General features: G+C 34.6%; 1 protein-coding gene across 7 annotated transcripts in view; it reads right to left on the minus strand.

The window, feature by feature from the left end:
• PAN3 (poly(A) specific ribonuclease subunit PAN3) overlaps positions 1-20323 on the minus strand; it is a 147821-nt gene that overhangs the window by 102933 nt on the left and 24565 nt on the right. For all 7 annotated transcript variants that reach the window (XM_066258947.1, XM_066258951.1, XM_066258950.1 and 4 more), the window contains 3 exons: positions 15284-15405; positions 14418-14484; positions 12473-12543 (listed from right to left, as the gene is read on the minus strand). In XM_066258947.1, coding sequence (XP_066115044.1) covers positions 12473-12543; positions 14418-14484; positions 15284-15405 — 260 coding nt within the window. The remainder of the gene's footprint in view (positions 1-12472; positions 12544-14417; positions 14485-15283; positions 15406-20323) is intronic.

The raw sequence follows: 20323 nt of genomic DNA on the forward strand, positions 1-20323 counted from the left end.
ACATAGTTTAATCTACCAAGTAACAACCCAATTTTCAGTCCACAATTCTTTGTAAAACAGCCTCAATCTCTACAATGCTTCACATCACTAACCATGTTATTACATATGACCTAATCATATGTAATGCACAAGAGAAATCAAATTGTTATCCTATAACAAAAAATTTCCAATGCCCTGGATTTTAAGAACCCCCCTTTGAATACCAAAAACATAGCAACTGCCTGACTGGACGGTGGTGCAGTGGATAGAGCGTGGACTGGGATGCAAAAGACCCAGGTTCAAGACCCCAAGGTCACCAGCTTGAGCAAGGGCTCATCTGGTTTGAGCAAAAGCTCACCAGCTTGAGCCCAAGGTCCCTGGCTTGAGCGAGCAAGGGGTTACTCAGTCTGCTGAAGGCCCGCGGTCAAGGCATGTATGAGAAAGCAATCAATGAACAACTATGGTGTTGCAACGCGCAAAGAAAAACTAATGATTGATGCTTCTCATCTCTCTGTTCCTGTCTGTCTGTCCCTGTCTATCCCTCTGACTCTCTCTGTCTCTGTAAAAAAAAAACCCACAACAAAACATAGTAACTGTAGCCCTGGTCAGGTGGCATAGTTGATTGCAGTGTCATCCCTATACGCCAAGGTTGTGGGTTGAGCTCAGGTCAAGGCACATACAAGAATCAACTAATGAATGCATAAATAAGTGGAACAACAAATCAGTGTTTCTCTCCCTCCCCTTCCTCTCTCTCTCTAAATTCAATAAATAAAAAAATTAAAAGAAAACACAGTAACTTTCCTTTCACTGTTTATACTCTGAAACAATGATGATTTAAAGTTGCTATGAATATAACACTTTAAAATGATTTGCATTTTATTAATCAGACATCTTCATATACTTGGAAAATAACAGTATTCATATATAAAATATTACCTCTCTTCAGATAATGCTTAAAGAATACATTAATTCATTACCTTTTGCAGTAACAACTCAGCAACCTACTTCCTGACACTCCTGAGAAACCTCTGGCCTAAAATTTACAATATATACTGCTCACAAAAATTAGGGGATATTTCAAAATGAACATGAAGTGATAAAAAAAGAAGCATTTGTTTGTTTTTTATTAAATAAGATCAGAAAAGCAAATGACAAGTCAAAGAAAGTTGTTCCGTTATGCAAATGAGATGCAAAACCAACTTTTATTTCATTGCATTGAAAATGCACCATACAAAAGACTGAAAGTATCTGCACATTCCCTGATCCCCTAATTTTTGTGAGCAGTATATTTATTTGCAAATAAACCTGTATTTCTTTTATAACCTCTCTTGGCTCACAATGGTCTTCCTTCAATTAAGTAAATATCCTAATTATTTCAGCATTATTTGTAACGATGAGAAGTAAATATAAGATTATAATTCCAATAACTATCAGTGGTAATGTAAACTCACTGGGAAAAAATAGACCCCAAACTGATGAAAACCATCTGAATTTTTTAAATCAAGTAAATTAATTTTCATATAATCATCAACACAGAAACTACCTCTACCTAATTTATTTATTAATTAGGTATGCTAATACACTTGGATTTTAAAGACTCCTATACCTAATTAATTTAGAATAGTAAGTCCAAACCTACAAATCATTATAGGTTGAACTCAAATAAATTTTTTTATAGGTAAAAGACTTAAAAATAAAAAACAAAACAAGTCAAGCTCTGGCTAGGTAGCTCAACTGCTTAGAGCATCATCCCGATACACCAAGGTTACGGGGTTCGATCCCCCAACAGGGCACACACAAGAATCAACCAATGGCCTAACTAGTGGTGGAACAGTGAACAAAGCATCAACCTGGAACTCTGAGGTCCCAGATTCAAAAGCCCTAAGGTCACTGGCTTGAGTAAGGGGTCACTGCTCAGCTTGAGCCTCCTGGTCAAGACACAACTTGCAGCAATGAACTAAAATGAAGCTACAAGAGAATTCTTTTCACTCTCTCCATTCTCTCTCTCAAAAGTCAATTAAAAAAAAAAATGAAGCTTCCTTCTTAAAAAAAAAATAAAACACCAATAAATGCATGAATGAGCGGAACACATATCAATGTTTCTCCTTCTCTCCCTTCCAATCTCTCTAAAATCAATAAATTTTTTTAAAAAGCCTCAAAGATTATGTTGTATTTTCTCCTGTTATTCATTATCATTAACTCTGGGCCTTTCATGAAAATATATTAAATTCCTTACATTTTCATTGTTTAAATAAAGACAATAATAGGATGGGGTCGTTGGGTGAGTAGGTCTACAAAAAGTAGATCTACAGAAAAACAAACTGTCACTGTTAAAGACTCATGGGTTGGTAAATATTTATAAATGAAAAAGACTTTTCATTCTGTGGAGTTAATATACAAACCACGTATAGGATAAGAGAATAAAAACAGTAAAAACTAAGTAAAAACTGACTACATTATATCAAATACAGCAGAACAAGATATTGCTGCTTCACCTTTTGGCTAAGATCAAGTGTGGCAGAACAAGACAAACAAAAACATATTTTTAAGCTCTACTATGAGTCAGATCCTGGGGGAGATTCTCCAATGTTATCTACATAAATTTTAAAAAGCCTACAAAACAGTCATTACTTCTGTTATTAAAACTTCAATGTTACAGTAGTGTTTTATGTCACCAAATATTCTTTCCTAAATAAGCAAGACCACAATCAATCTCTAAAGAATTGAAACAACAAACTGCAAATTCTTCTACTCTTCGCCTTTAAAATGGAACCAGAACACAACATGTGGAAAAATAAAATATCATGCCAAGTTATTAAAGTATTTTAAGTGAAAGTGAGTAAAAGTGTAAGTCATTAAAGTTATTATTTTCTTTCATTTAGAGGAGGGAAGGCAGAGAAAAACTCCCACATGCACCCCAAATGGGATACATCAGGTAGGCCCAATAGGGGGCAATGCTTTGACCATCTGAGGTGTTGCTCCATTGCTCAACAACCAAAGCTCTTCTTAGTGCCTGAGGTGGAGGCCACAGAGCCATCCTCAGCGCCTGGGGCCAGATCACTCCAATTGAGCCATAGCTGCAGGAGGAGGAGAGAGAAGGAAAGAGGAAGAGAGAAGAGAGTGAAAGAGGTAGAGAAGCAGAGGGGTGTTTCTCCTGTGTCCCCTGACTGGGAATCGAACCTGGGACATTTGCACACCAGGCTGATCCTCTACCACTGAGCTAACTGGCCAGGGCTGAAAGTTATTTCCATAATAAACTATCAACTATAATAATCATAAAAGTTTTTATATGAATTTCAGTCCCTTATCAAAACCAACCATCATGCTAAAATGCCTACTCACTGATTAGGAAAAAGATCCCTTCTGATTTCTTTGTATGTATACCCTTGCTTAAATTCAACCTTGAAATGAAGCTGAATATCTTCAGAAATGCTCTTTACCATAACTGAACCTAAACTAAGGTAGTGGTTAATCAAAATTAATTTTACACACATTGAGAAACAGATAAACCTGTTTTTAAATTGCAAAGTCATAAGCAATAGAAGAGTATAACAACAACTACTCTTTGACGAGCACAAGGATTTCATATCCACTAGAGAGAGTATTTAACACTCATAGTTCTATGATACAGGCACTATTATAATACCAACTTTACATATGAGAAAAATGAAGCTTAGATGAGATTAAAATAATTTACCTGTAACCTCACAACTAATACAAGATTGGGATCCAGAACTTGTATTCCAATTATGGAATTCTGTCTCCAATTCAAAAAAATCTATTCCACATTCTATAATATTCCTTAACCTATTACATACAACCTTAACATTATTCTAGCTAATCCTAGAAACAACCTACAACAAATTCCTAAAGGAATCAATCTCTCATTGAATCTAACTGCCATGGATGGGATCAATGAGAAACAAAAACTACAGAGACTTCATTCAAAGAAATAAATAAGCAGCTCTCCCTCTCCCTCTCTATTTTCAAAATGCAAGAACAATTCCTGGGAATTAAATAGAGTTGGGGACAATTACATAGTTCTGGTTAAATTTAGTTTAAAATTCAAGCAAATTTGGAAAAATTCTAATCTCATCTTTACAAATTCTTCCCTGATCCTATTTACTAGAAAAATAGGGAAGAACCACCAGTAATGCCAAGCTCTTAATATCAGCTACTACACTTTGTAAATACAATAACCAGAGCAGAATGTAAAGAAGCCAACCGGATAATAATGACTGTAAAACTAACTCAAAATCCCCATAGCTAAAACTATATAGATAATGACTATAGCCAACAACATTATATATTATATGTAAAAGGTATGCTGTTTCAGTTCAGATGTTTAAATATAGTAAACTGTCAAACGTCAACCAACCACTCACACCTAAAAAATGTCTCCAAAACAAAATCTCTCATTAAAACTTTTTAAAAAATCAATACAACAAATTTCTTTACAGTCACAAGTTTGGAACACTCTTTTCTTTTTAGCAAGAGAAAGAGTGTGCAAGGGATAGAGAGGGGAGGGAAAAGAAGGGAGAGGAAGGGAGAGGGAGGGAGAGGGACGGACAGACAGGAAGGGAGAGAGATGAAAAGCATCAACTCATAGTTGCAGCACTTTAGTTTTTCACTGATTGCTTTCTCATTGGAACACCATTTCTTGCCTCAACAAAAGCAAAGTACCAATTAAAATAAAGTACAAAAAGTACATGACTGAACTCCTAATTTGTTGTAACAAAATGTCATCTGCTTTCAAAGCACATCTTTATCTCAACATAATCACGGAAGTCCAACATGGAATATTCTTTGGAAAAAATAATTAACTCATTCAAAGTTGAGTCCTTTCTTATAAGATCTTTTTTTTTTTTTTTTTTTTTTACAGAGACAGAGAGTCAGAGAGAGGGATAGATAGGGACAGACAGACAGGAACGGAGAGAAATGAGAAGCATCAATCATCAGTTTTTTGTTGCGACACCTTAGCTGTTCATTGATTGCTTTCTCATATGTACCTTGACCGTGGGCCTTCAACAGACCAAGTAACCCCTTGCTCAAGCCAGAGAGAGACCTTGGGTCCAAGCTGGTGAGCTTTGCCCAAACCAGATAAGCCCGTGCTCAAGCTGGCGACCTTAGGGGTCTCAAACCTGGGTCCTCCACATCCAAATCCGAAGCCCTATCCACTGTGCCACCATCCAGAACTATCATATTTTTAAGCAAGTTTTAAACAAGCATCAATCTAATGTTACTTGCATAGCATTTTAAGAAAAGAATAGACTGAGAGTGGAGGTAAACAATAGTTAAGAATGTCACATTTAACACAATTAAAATGCAGAAAAAAGAACATAACCATTTGCTAAGAGAAGTTGATTACTATAGATCATTAGCAATAAAAGTAACAGTGGGTTCATTTACACAGAAACAATGATAGTCCTTTCAATTTAAAATTATGACTTATCAGACAGGGAATTATGATGTTAGTTTAACAAAAAGAAGCTTAATGTTTTGCTCTTTTTTTAATGTACTTAACAAAATATAATCAGAATAAGTATGACATTCAAAACTAACAGCACAAATTACTTGTAAAATTCAAAACAAAGAACAAAATGGGAGGAGAGATTCAAGCATGTAACAGGGGCCTGGCTCAATGGATAGAGTGGGGCCTGACGTGCAGACAGCCCAGGTTTAATCCCTGGTCAGAGCACACATGAGAAGCCACAATCTGCTTCTTTTTTTTCTCCCTCTCCCCTTTTCTCTCTCTCCCCTGTCACAGCCAGTGGTCTGACTGGTCCAAACATGACAGCCTCATGTGCTGAGGATAGCTCAGCTGATTCAAGCATCAACCCAAGACGGGGTTGCCAGGTGGATCCCAGTCAGGGTGCATACAGGAATCTATCTCCCTTCCTCTAATTAAAAAAAAAAAAAAAGAGAGAGAGAGAGAAAAGAAACATGTGACAGAAATGGCTTATATTTACTATAGAAATTTTAAAGAGATAAACCAACAGAAAATAAGCAAAGGACATGAAAAAATCACTAACATAAAACATAAAACAAAAAAGAGAGAAGTTCAACAGCATCAGTAATCAAATTTAAACAGTAAGGGACTGACTTTTGCATATAAAATGACAAAGATATGAAAATTTTTACATCTATTTTCAAAACTAAAGAAAAACCAAAACCTTAAGTCGGAATATAAATTTGTGCAGCATTTATAAAAGTTTATCTGGAAATTATCAAAACTTTAATTATGTATTCTTGCCCTAAAAATCGTGTTCATAGAAATTTACACAGAGATAACTACATAAATGGAAAAAGAAGCAGGCATAAGAGCAATCAAATGTTATACCACCTCCTCTGAGGATTACCAGTCTCTCCACTACCTCTCCATTTTCCACCTTATAGATACTGTCGTCTTACCCTTCTCATACTGCCCTGGAGAGATTTTTTTGCTCTGAAATATAAATAAATATTATCTATATTATTCTAGGTAAATTACTTGAGATCTTAAAACTTCCATTTCCAAATCTGTAAAAGAGAAAAAATACTATCTCTCAAAGAATTATTGGAGTAATTATTAATATAATAAAATATAAAAGATTTCAGTTATAAAAGAATTAAGTTTACTGTAGTACCTGGAAGAGAGAGAGAAAATTAGTGTCAATATAAATAAAATCAAGTTCCTGTCTGACACTACCTCATAAGAATGGATTTTCACCAACTTGAAGGATATGTTTAGGAAGCTAACAGTTTACACAGGGAGGGGACAAAAAAACTAATGTTGTACAAACAGGGGCTTGAACACCTCTAAAAAAGATGCATATACACTACACCGAACAGCCAAAGGAGAACTGCTTTTCCAGTGGACAAATTCTAATACAATCTCATCCAGAATAAATAGCAACAATTTAATAATAGTTAAAAATCTCCAACAAGGCTAGAAAGGTTTGACTAATGCCACATATTACTCCATTTATTAGGCACTTCTGTGACAGGAAATGTCCTCAAAACAACTGTCCATAGTAGGTACTAAGTATATATTATTATTTTCATCTTGCAAATGAAGAAACAGAAAGGTTTAACTAAGCTTAAAGACTAACAATCATTGAAGAGATAGGGATTCGATTCAGATTACTTGGCATCCATCTCCAAACCCTAAAACCTTAATCATTATTCAGTACTACTGGGGTTATTACTTTTCTTACTGTTCACTCTTTGAAAGAAATCAAAACTCATCAAGAAGCTTTGAGTGAGCTATAAAACAGGAACCATAGGTGCTCCCATGCCTATGAGAACTTGGACTCCCAACAACTCTACCAATTTCTATAAGGGGACCAATCTGTGTCTCCAAATCTACAATCTCCCCTACATCTGGGTCAAGTTGGGGTATACACTCCCACTGCTTGGCAAATGCAGGTAGACAGGAGTGGAGTTGACTCCAGTAAAAGAAAAATAGCTGAGTGTATTACTTTGAAATTCTAAACACAGTTTTTCATAGAAACATTACTTCATAATCTTCATAGGCAAAAGATACTGATGTGGCTGCTCTGGAAATCTGAAACACTAAGTAAAACAGTATTTGAGAAAATATACTTGATCAGATGTTCCAAAATGGGCCTAACCATCAGAAGAATTAAGGAAGGATTTACATTCCAGACTGCCCATTACTTTAGCTTTCTCTGTAAAAGAACTCTACCATAAATACTCTCCAATTTCTTTGTTATTCCATATTTTGTTCCCTAGAGTAGAAATAATGTAAAATCATCTTTTGAAGACATTAGAACAGAAATGCTACCAAAAAATTTGAAATGTCAAATTAATCAGAAAATACACACTCTATTTCATCATTAAATTTTGTGACAGAGATGGCAGAAAGAGGGCAGGGTGCTCTGAAAATAGAGAACAATTGGGAAGTAGGTGCCAAACCGAAATCCCACAAGGAAGGAAGCAGAAGTCCTGTCAGTGAACTTGCCCCACATGCAGAGAGCCTCCACAACCTGGATCTCCTCACAAACAAGACACCATGAGATAAGCCAGCCCCTTTTGACTCTCCTTCCCTCATCCTAACAAAGTTTTCAAGTCAAGAACAGAATAAACATGATACTTCAGAAATTTTTGTCCCCTAATCCCAAAGAATTGTTTGTTATGAAAACTTAAGAAATTTACAAATAAAACACAAATACCTAGGTAAAGCTGCATGTTGATGGAATACCATTCTGAAGCACAACTAAAACAAGGAAAGTAAAGAACAGGCACCACAGCTTTTTTTGGCTTTACTGGGAGGAGGGGGAAAGTGGAACAGGATAATGACTAGATGACTAAAAAGAGAGGGCCAACAAAGATTATAAAAGAGAAAGCCGGGAATTCTAGACACTAATTTTGAAATTTTGCCTAGCATCTGTCTCAATCATCAGGGGTTTCCCTGTATAAAACTTTCTAAGTTTAGCCTGGCCTATGGTGGCACAGTGGATACAGCACTGACCTAGAACACTGCGGTTGCTGGTTTGAAAGCCTAGGCTTGCCTGGTCAAGGCATATATTACAAGCAATCAATCATTGAACAACTAAAGTGAAGCAACTATGAGTTGATACTTCTCACTCCCTGTCCCTCCTTCTCCTCTCTCTGTAAAATCAATAAATAAAATCTTAAAAAAAATTTTTAAGCTCACAGTTTTTAAGCAAGAATAGTTAGCAAGATGTCATAGCACTGAACCACTTTATTTATATTTTTAACATCTAACTTTACCAAAAAGATTATTTGTTCCCAAAAGATTTATCAAAGATTTTACTGCTAACTAGATCGCATCTATGATTCACTCAAGTCTTTTCCTATCATATCAGTTCTCTACCTTACCTATCTTGCTATTAAGGTCTCCTCATGTATTGAGCTAATATGATATATTAACTCCCATTTTCAACAAAACTCCACCTCCAGTGTGATGGGGTCTTAACTCTCACAAAGTATTCTTCCTCCATCACCCTTGGCCAACAATAATTATACACACTTTTAAATAATCGTTACTTGTTCTAGCTCTTTAACTATCTATGCCTAATGCAAAAAGAAAAAAAATCACTGCTTCTTCAACATTAATTGTTAAAGATCACATTAAAATTTTTTTCCTATATGACATGGTCCCATACTTTTATGAAATAAAGATGAGCTGCTAGAAAAAAATGTTAACATAACTAGGTATTGTTATCAAATCTTTATATAAGTTCTCCCCAAGCTCTTCTGGATCTGGAGAATTTGCTGCTACTTAGCAATTATCAGATATCTAAAGAGAAACTAATTAACATGATGCTGTATAAGTTCTCTAGTAGGTTCATTTATTGGCCTTTCAATTAGATTTGAGGAAAGCAGGGAAAATATCAGTCCATTCTTAAATTCTCCACATATAACAGTGGTCCCCAACCTTTTTTGGGCCACGAACCAGTTTAAGGTCAGAAAATATTTTCACGGACCGGACTTTACCATGGGACGGATAAATGTACCACGTGACCGAGACAAGCGTCAAGAGTGAGTCTTAGACAGATGTAACAGAGGGAATCTGGTCATTTTTTAAAAATAGAACATCGTTCAGACTTAAATATAAATAAAACGGAAATAATGTAAGTTATTTATTCTTTCTCTGCGGACCGGTACCAAATGGCCCACGGATTGGTACTGGTCTGCGGCCCGGGGGTTGGGGACCACTGACATATAAGACTGCCTGCAGTAAAAATACTTATCTGATCTGATCCCAATAATTCACATATTGACAGGCAAAAAAAAATTGCAACAAAACTGGCCCAGAGATTGACCCAACTGAAGTTTTCAGAAAATAATTTACCTAGCTAGCTATGAAATAGTAGCAAGGATGGCCTAACTACCTGTTCTCCAATACCATTATGAAATAAAATGTCACTGAGTGATCTTGATAGTCTGCTTAGATTAATTAGGAATTATAATTAAACCTTTATATAAATTAATTACTTCCACTAAAATTACATCATTAAACAGACCTTAAGAATTACTACAACAAAATAGTCTCCTTATGCCTTCAATTCACAATGGATAGCATGCAATATTCTTATACCAAGAGTATTTCTAATACAAATTTTAGATTTTAAACCTTCTCAACTCAAACATTAATAATTTTTAAAATATGTGCAACCTATACCTTCATAGATTACTAATTATATACAGCCCACTATTGAAAAAAAAACTCTATGTACTTATATATTATTTTAAGTGCAAATGGCAAGAAAATACAGTCTTCCAAAGATTTACTGTGAACCCTAAATAATTTCTGAGTAGAAACTGTCAGTTTAAAGGCACTGAATTTAGAGACAAAAGAAAGCAATTACCTAGACCAGAGGTCCCCAAACTTTTTACACAGGGGGCCAGTTCACTGTCCCTCAGACCGTTGGAGGGCCGGACTATAAAAAAAACTATGAACAAATTCCTATGCACACTGCACATATCTTATTTTAAAGTAAAAAAACAAAACGGGAACAAATACAATATTTAAAAAATAAAGAACAAGTAAATTTAAATCAACAAACTGACCAATATTTCAATGGGAACTATGCTCCTCTCACTGACCACCAATGAAAGAGGTGCCCCTTCCAGAAGTGCGGCGGGGGCCGGATAAATGGCCTCAGGGGGCCGCATGTGGCCCGCAGGCCGTAGTTTGGGGACCCCTGACCTAGACCATACTCATCACTTTATAGATATGAAGACTACAGTCTAGAAAGCTGGCCCAAGGTCACAAAATCTGGAGATCGATCCAGGACCTCAAAAATCACAGCAAGAGTGCTCATTTCACTATATCAATGTTTCCATTAGGATATATCCTAATATCTCTTCAAATGTTGAGGTCACATTAGTAGTGATATTTTTGGGGGTCTACAGGGATTTTTACTATTTTCTCAAAAATATATCAGTAGCTCTAAGCCATATATTTCAACTATAAGATATAAAACCCTCATATTAGGAATACTTGTATTTATTTGCCAGTCTAATTTAACTTTCTATTCATATATCAGGAATGCTACTTATCACAGATAACCAATTATTAATTCAAAGTTATGAAAAGGACATTAGAGGGATCCCTAAGACCACTTAACGGCTTTCTATTTTCCCCTACACTAAATAGGTCCAGATACCTTGATTTCTAGGTTGTTTCCACTTTTCAGCATTTTACTGTTCCCTTCCATACGGACAGGTTTTTACTACTGTCACTTCTCTTTACTGCCAATGAGCCTGCTTGTGCCAACTCTATTCACTTACACCACATGGATTTAGATACTACATATTCCAACTAATCTAAATTATATTATACATAAATACATTATAAATATGTTCTTGATGAGTTTATAAGGAACTCTGTAAAATCAAACCCATATATTTTTGTCTATCAATTGTAGATGCTTAAAAGCACTCTGCAATTAATTATCTTTGTTCTCATGTTTCAAAATGGAGATGATACTAAGTACATGAGGTACTGATATAATTCATATCTGACCCCATAAGTTTTTGTTTAAAATCTAGTCTTTCTGAATTTCATTTTATACTACCCCTGATCAGACACTTCCTAAAAGCATCTTAAGTTTATATCAGTTTTCTAAAATTAATATTATTTTATTTTGGGTCTTTCTTTCATTACTTAAGAAAATGAATTAGTTATAACTTTACAGTAATTTCCACCAAGATTTATAACCTCCTAAATATCTTACACTACTACAGGTCCTAACAACAACAAAAAAACCCTCTAGATTATTAATACTGACATAATGATTCTCATTAAGACTCAAAGGCATCAAATTAAAATAAAATTTTCATTTCTACTTGTCACAAAATCAGTCCCTATGGCATACCTCAAAATCTATGTCTATCAACCTCAATTCCAAATAAAACCAAATTAAATTGCTAACATGAAGAAATTTTAATTTTATCAATAAAATAAACATACATGTACAGAAAAAAATTTTGAACTAATTTTAAACAGTTGGGCCAATTATGAAAAGTTAAAAGATTTTAAATTTGCCTTGTTAACAAGGAGTTTAAATTAGGGTAGATATCTTTGAAAGTTAGACAAAACAGAAAATCAAGTTAAAACATGATCAACATACATGATCAATGACTCATACTGACAGCAACTACATTAAATTAGATGTTACCTTAAAAACAGAATACATGAATTAAAAATGTAAAAACAGCTACTAAAAAAAACCCCAAAACCCAGAATACATTAAGATACAGAAAATGAGCAAAAATGAGCAGAAGGATTTTCAAGCCTTTATATATTAATAAAATGTTTCTATTTCATGCATAGATACGAAATAAAATTCTACATACAGGAGTTATATAACAAGGAGAGGAATAAACAAAAAGCAGAAAGAACATTACAGTCCATAAAAAGCCCTCTCCTCACTTAAGAAATATTGACCATGGTGTAAGTGACTACCAATACCACCTCTACATTCCATTTAGCTTCAAGTTAAGTTTCAATTTCACCTACCTTTCTTCTCTGAGAGATGTTGAGGGCACCAAAGTCATTAAACAATGATGAAGCAGGTGAAGTTAGAGTATCTGGAAGGTAAGTTACATAGGTTTCCACACAGACAACTCCAGCAACCCACAAATCTAATAATAAAGGTTTAAGTTGGCAATGCTTACAAAAGTAATAAAAATCACATATTACACTAATAAACTCAATGCCTCACATATAGTGGATGTTCAAATATTTTCTGAGTGAATAAAACACAATTTAGAGAATACCTCATTCAACCAATCCTCAGTACACATTGATTTGGAAGCTATACAGATAAGGATGCTTCTGTTTGCTTAAAACTAAAAGAAAAATCAAACAGAAAAAAAAAAAGAAAAGATGACTCAACCATTATTAGGAATGTGCTTTCTCCTGCAATAAATGTGTATTTAGAGACCAAAGAAAATAAGAAAAATAAAAAAGGGACGAGGGGAAGGTAGTCAGCCGTGCACCAAGTGATCAGACTTCAATTTTAACTCTAAGACAAGGCTCTAAATATGCATCTTCTCTACAAAATAGTCCATATTTTTAAGTTTGTCACCAGATATTGGATATTCTTAGTAAAAAGGCAAATTAAGTTTTAAACAATCATGAAATCCAAAGATCTTATAGATTCAGAGTTCTAGTACTCTATAGCCAAACAAAAGTATAATTCTAAGTTGTTTTTCACTTAACAAATTCAGAAAAGTTTCTGAAAAGGTGTGCATCATATACATAAAATAGATTAATCTTCATTTCTGAACTTTAAGTTAATCTTATGTTTTTCATTAAATTATCTGTGAAATCCTAAAAAGTATAGTAAATACTCCCACATAAAGAAACCTGAAATCTCTTCATAATGCATTCCTAAACAGATTGCTATTTAATATCTCTTGCTTCTTATGCCTGAATTTTCCTAGTGCAGATAGTCCTTCATTAGAATTAACATTAATTTAATATAACTAATAATGCAAAGAGAAAGAAGCTAATAAAATAGCAAGGCATACATATTTTTACATAACATACATTAAAGGCACTTAAAAATAGGTAATACATATTATTAATCCTTTATGCTACCTTTAATAGAATTTAAGAGTCAGCATATAAACTCATTGGGGATGCTAAAAAATATAATGCCACAAATAAATATAGTCATTTTATTCAATATTAAAATGTCACTATAGTTTTCTACAGCAAAAGAAACGTAAGACTGAAATTTCCAAATAGTGACAGGGATCTGACACACAAACACAAAATATCACGCAAAATTGTACTGTCACTATTATTAATAATTATTAACATTTTATTGACACTGTATTAATAATGTTCAATTGCTACATATTATTTTAAAAAAGCATCCTTGAACATTTATTTCAAAATAGGGTACAGATCTGGATCTTCTATATCAAAATCCTTAAAAATGTCCATAATCTTTGAAACAATCATTCCATGTCCAAGAATGTTTCCCAAAAAAATCCAAAATATGAACACAGATTCATAAACACAATCAAATATTAGAGAATAATTGTTTTTAAAAAGAATAGAAACAAAAATAGTTCAGAAAACTATGAAAACAGAATTCAATTTATAATTATTAAAAAACACCCATTAAAAATATATTTAATTCCAACTAAAAAAAATAATTAAAATATATTTAATGTGATAAATATATTTAATAAATAAATATATTAAATATATATTTAATATATTTAATGTAATCTTGAAATTAAGTGTTATGTATATATTTAAATATTGTTATGTATTATGTATATAAGGAATCCAAATTGTAATAGTTTCTCAATATAAAGTAAATTTTTTATTTTCTTCCTTATAGCTATCCGTAATTTTCAAATTTCCTACACCTGATACACTGTGTTTAGTCAGCAGTACATACTAATACATACATATAACAAAAGAGAAAGGGACCAAGTCTTACCATGGCCTGCATATGGCTTGGCACTGTCATTTAGAAGGCTTGGGGAGCTGCTACTATTAGTCATTCTCTGAAAAAGAATACACACACACACACACACACATCCATAACATCACTAGAATTAAGAATATTCAACCGATTAAGGTAAGACTAACCCCTCTTACTCCTTCCCCTCCTATCCATCTTTCACATTACTGATACTCTATAGTCACCGCTGCTTGGGTTACAACGATCTATCCAAAAACGTTCAAATCCACTGTATAAAACATCAAATAAAAATTTTACTCACTAGCCAGGTATTTAAAACCAAAGTTGCAGACCTATGTTAAACTACACTTCTATAACTTATCAGCCTGAGCAAAACACATGTAACTACTAAGTTTCCTTATCCATAAAACTTAAATTCCAATATCCATCCAAGATTATGTAATGTGACTATGCATAAAGTCAATAAATGCTTTTTGCATATTATCCTTCATGCATCTTACAGATTCTACAAAATTAGGCTATTCTCTATTCTCTAAACATGCCCCATGCTTTCTCAACACATTCTATAACTTCTATGATGTCTCTCCAACCTGAAAGGCCTTTGTTCCATAACCACAAATTCACAGAAGAGTGAAACTAGTCTCTTTTTATCTATCCTCTATATACTCCACGATTGTCCCAATCCCTACTCCATCCCTGAAAGCTCAGCCTGACTTCAACCCTACAGAGCGAGGAGATGGCTTAACAATATCCCTCCTAACTCATCATCTAAAATTCCACCTCCTGATAAACAAATATAGGAATACATAAAGATTCTAGATGCCCCCAACCCCCAAGTAAATGTCACTGTTTAGTGCCATATAAACTCATACTACTGATACCTGCATCAAGGGATACTTTGTTTCTACAGGGCTTCCAAATCCATTGACTCCAATAAAGCTGGTGCTAAAATAGGAGTCTGTGAGACTGGTATCAGTTAAAGCACCTCCATCTATTCCAGGAACTGAAAGAGAAGGAAAATTTAAGTATTTAATTATTTAAAAGTACAAACAATGATGTAGTTTCTGCATTCCTAAAAAACTTTTAAAATGTTCAAGTTGACTTTTTTTTTCAAAGATAGTAATTTATTTTGTATCAGTCACCTGAGAGCCACCAAGCACAACATGAAGAAATAAACCACACTTGCATTTCCAGTATGACTTTGCAAGAGGTGAGTAGAAAATATAAACCACAGCAATTTCTTTTGGGAATCTTCATATGGTAAAGAGAGGTAAGTTTCTCAGGACTGTTTCCCATAAACATCTTATGAAAAAAACCAGCAGACTCACATTAACTAATAGTTTAACAAAAACAATTCTGAAGAGGTAGAAATAAGATAGAATTCAGGAATGATACCCTGTCTGTGGCTTTTAGAGTAGGATAGTACAGAATGATTTTAACTAGAACAATCCATCATATGCCAACAAAGTCATGGACAACATGTTTTTGATACTACCTCCTGGTTATGTCCATACTTGGAATGCTGCTATTATTAAGCTGCTAGTTAAGTAAAGAGGACAGAGCCTCCAAGAACCACTGAAACCACTTCTACTCCCAACTACAAAGTAAACTATAAAGAAATACTGAGAGTTGGATGTAGGATGCTATAATCTGAATTTTTGTCTAACCATACAGTATTAAAATCCTAACCTCAAAAGAAGATGGCATTGGGATATGGTGCCTTTAGGAAGTGCTTATTAGGTCATGAGAGTAGAGCCCTCATGCATGAGATTACTGTTCTTATAAAAGACATCCTACAGCCCTGGCCGGTTGGCTCAATGGTAGAGCATCAGCCTGGTGTGCAGGAGTCCCGGGTTGGATTCCTGGCCAGGGCACACAGGAGAAGCGCCCATCTGCTTCTCCACCCCACCCCCTCTCCTTCCTCTCTGTCTCTCTCTTCCCCTCCCGCAGCCGAGGCTCCATTGGAGCAAAGTTGGCCCGGGCGCTGAGGATGGCTCTATGGCTTCGGCCTCAGGTTCTAGAATGGCTCTGGTTGCAATAGAGCAACGCCCCAGATGGGCAGAACATCACCCCTGGTGGGCATGTGGGCATGCTGGGTGGATCCCGGTCGGGCGCATGCAGGAGTCTGTCTGACTGTCTCTCCCTGTTTCCAGCTTCAGAAAAATACAAAAAAAAAAAAAAAAGATATGCTACAGAGAAGAGATTCCCTACCAGTAGTCGGCAAACTCATTAGTCAACAGAGCCAAATATCAACAGTACAACAATTGAAATTTATTTAGAGAGCCAATTTTTTTAAACTTAAACTATATAGGTAGGTACATTCCCTATCGAGGTAGTGCCTACACATGGTATTTTGTGGAAGAGCCACACTCAAGGGGCCAAAGAGCCACATGTGGCTCACCTAGACCCTTCTAGCATATGAGGACACAGCAAGAAGATGCTTATCTAAGAATCAGGAAGTGGGTCCGCATCAACCACCAAACAAAATCTTCTAGTGTTAAGATTTTAGACTTCCTAGCTTCCAGAACTGTAAGAAATAAATTTCTGTTGTTTATTTATTTTTATTTTTTTTCATTTTTCTGAAGCTGGAAACAGGGAGAGACAGGCAGACAGACTCCCGCATGCGCCCCACCGGGATCCACCCGGCACGCCCACCAGGGGCGGTGCTCTGCCCCCCAGGGGGCGATGCTCTGCCCATCCTGGGCGTCGCCATATTGCGACCAGAGCCACTCTAGCGTCTGAGGCAGAGGCCACAGAGCCATGCCCAGCGCCCGGGCCATCTCTGCTCCAATGGAGCCTTGGCTGCGGGAGGGGAAGAGAGAGACAGAGAGGAAAGCGCGGCGGAGGGGTGGAGAAGCAAATGGGCGCTTCTCCTGTGTGCCCTGGCCGGGAATCGAACCCGGGTCCTCCACACGCTAGGCCGACGCTCTACCGCTGAGCCAACCGGCCAGGGCAATTTCTGTTGTTTAGAAGCCACTCAGTTTGTAGTATTTTGTTAGAGCAACACAAACAGACTATAAGATATGAGGATTCCTTGGAAACAATCTGACGAGATCAGGCGCATTCAGGGTGGTGTGGCCGTAGACAAAACAATCTGATGTCATTTTTATTCTCAATTTTTAAAATTTATTTCTCAAAAATTTGACTATTAAAGTATATTACTTTTATAATACAAAAAGATGATCTTTAATGGTTCATATTTTTTAAATTAGTAATTACAATTTCAAGTATGGCTTTAGAAAATAACCAAAAATACCTAAAGAATTATATGCAAAGATGGTCATTATTATGTTCATTTATGTACAAGTATTAAAAATGTTATTTCAGCAACAAAAAACTAAAAACAATGCAAAATGCCCAATAAATGAATAATTAAATTCTGAATACTACAAAATAATTAAAAATCATGGTAATTAATGTCTGGAATTTATTTAATTCTCTAGCATATCAAAACAAAAACTGGAAAGAGGGACAAACAAAATAAGAATGGCAGATTTTGATCACTGTTAAAGTTTAGTGATAGGGCATTATTTACTCTTCTCTCCACTTTTATCAAAGTTTTAAATTTTCCATAATAAAAGGTTATACAGAATGAAGATAATATTAAATAATGGTGTCAAAACTATTCACAATGTAAAATAGGAAGGGAACATGTTTTTAGTAGGTACATGACTTTTCAGTAATGTAGTTATTTTGATGATTATGATGATGATGACAACACAGAAATCCACAAAGGGAGAAGTTCCTCTATTCAACCAAAAACCTATGACATCTACTCTTACCTTTTCCTAATAAAGTAGAATGATTTTCAAAAATAGAGAAAAATGTCAAACTATTTTTTAATACAGCATGTTTATTTCAAATGCTTTTTAAAAACTCATAACCAATTTATTATTTTATTATATTAGCTTATATAAATATGAAGAAAACTATTTTGAACATGAAAGAATTCAAATATCTATGATCAATGTCTTACCTTACTAGAGTTTAAACAAGATCCACTGGCCTAAAAATAAGCTCCTAAACATAACAAAGTATTAGTAAAATAAATATTAAATTGCTGTCAATAGGTACATGAAAACATGCTCAACATCACTAATCATCAGGGAAATGCAAATCAAAACCACGATGAGATATCACTTCACACCTGTTAGAATGGCTATAATTAAAGACAGGAGGTAAGTTTTGGTGAAGATGTGGAGAAAAGGAACCCTGTGTACTGCTAGTGGGAATGTAAATTGGTATAGCCATCATGGCAAACAGTATGGAAGTCCCTCAAAAAAATGAAAAAAGAACTACCACATGATCCAGCAATCTTAATTTTGAATATATATCTGAATGAAGGAAATCACTACCTCAAAAAGATATATCTGCAATACTATGTTCACTGCAGCATTACTCATAATAGTCAAGACATGGAAACAACCTACGCGCTAATTAACAGATAAATGGATAAAGAAAATTGATACATACACACACACACACACACACACACACACACACAATGGAGTATTATTGAGCCATAAAAAAGGGAAATCCTGTTATTTGTGATAACACGGATAGAAAATGAGTCAGACAGAAAAAGTTAAATAAATGATCTCACTTTGATGTAGAATCTAAAAAAGTCAAACTCAAAGAAATAGAGAGTAAATATGGTTACCAGAGGCTGGAGAGTGGGAGAAATGGGGAGACACTGATCAAAGGATCCATACTTCCAGCTATAAGATAAATAAGTTCTGGAGATCTTATGTACAGCATGGGGACTATAACTAACAATACTGTATAAAAAAGTAGATCCTAAGTTATTACCACACACAAAAAAAGGTAATTATGTGAGGGAGTGGAGGTGTCAATTACCTTTATTATAGTAATCATTTTACAATAAATGTAGGCCAAATCATCATGTCATACACCTTAAACTTACCTATGTTATGTCAATAATATCTCAAAGCTGGGAGAAAAAGAAAACATTCCACACATATATTTACACTTGAATTTTGTTTTGAAAGTTATCATTTTGAAAGGAAGGGAACGGGAATTGGTACTTCAAGAGTAGTTAGGAAAATCACTAACATATATTACTCCATTCTATACAGATAAAAAGATATTAATTTTCTTAAAAGTTACTAAGGATAGATACAAGTCCTACCTATATCATAAGATATTCAAACAGAAAAGGCATTTAAGAGTATTTTTAAGTTTAAACTGCATGAGCCTAAGATAGATTAGAGATATTAATTACCAATACTAGGGGAGCCAGAACTTTTCATTCCTTCTATCCTTTATTTCTGCAATCTACTAAGTAAATTTTACACCATCTCTGTGGAATAATAATTTGCAACCCGCTTTAAATAAGGCTTACTATTTCTACAAAAAGTCTGTTACAATCTCTATTATTATAACTCTTACCTGTCTATGGCATAATAAACAACCACCATATAGATATGAATCTCACTTAGTCCAAACAACTGTGGGAAGGCTAATATTCCTTTTATTTTTTGGTTACATAAACTGTGATTCAGAGATTAGATAGCTTTCCCAAAGCCACACAGCTAGTAAGTGATAGAAATGGGATAGAAAAGCAATTTCTCTATTGCACTAAACTGCCTTTCAATTTTTAAAGGAGAGAATTAGAAATGAAAAGATGAAATTTCAAGCCTTCAGTTTTTAAATGATCATGAAACACCCCAACTTTAAACCAAAAGGTCTTACAGTCCCTAAAGAATTAGAACTTCTACATTTGTCAAGTTACCCTGCAACTATTAATATGTAAATATATATAGTAATAATCTACTTTAAAAAAAGGCAAGCCCACAGCTTAACTAAATAAATGTTTTCCTTCACCATTAGTCTTGTTCCTCTCTAAATAAATTAAGTTTATTTTCCCAAAATATCACAATAGTTCAATGTTACCCATGTAA

This window comes from Saccopteryx bilineata, chromosome 2 (assembly GCF_036850765.1).
Source record: "Saccopteryx bilineata isolate mSacBil1 chromosome 2, mSacBil1_pri_phased_curated, whole genome shotgun sequence".
Lineage (NCBI taxonomy): Eukaryota > Metazoa > Chordata > Mammalia > Chiroptera > Emballonuridae > Saccopteryx > Saccopteryx bilineata.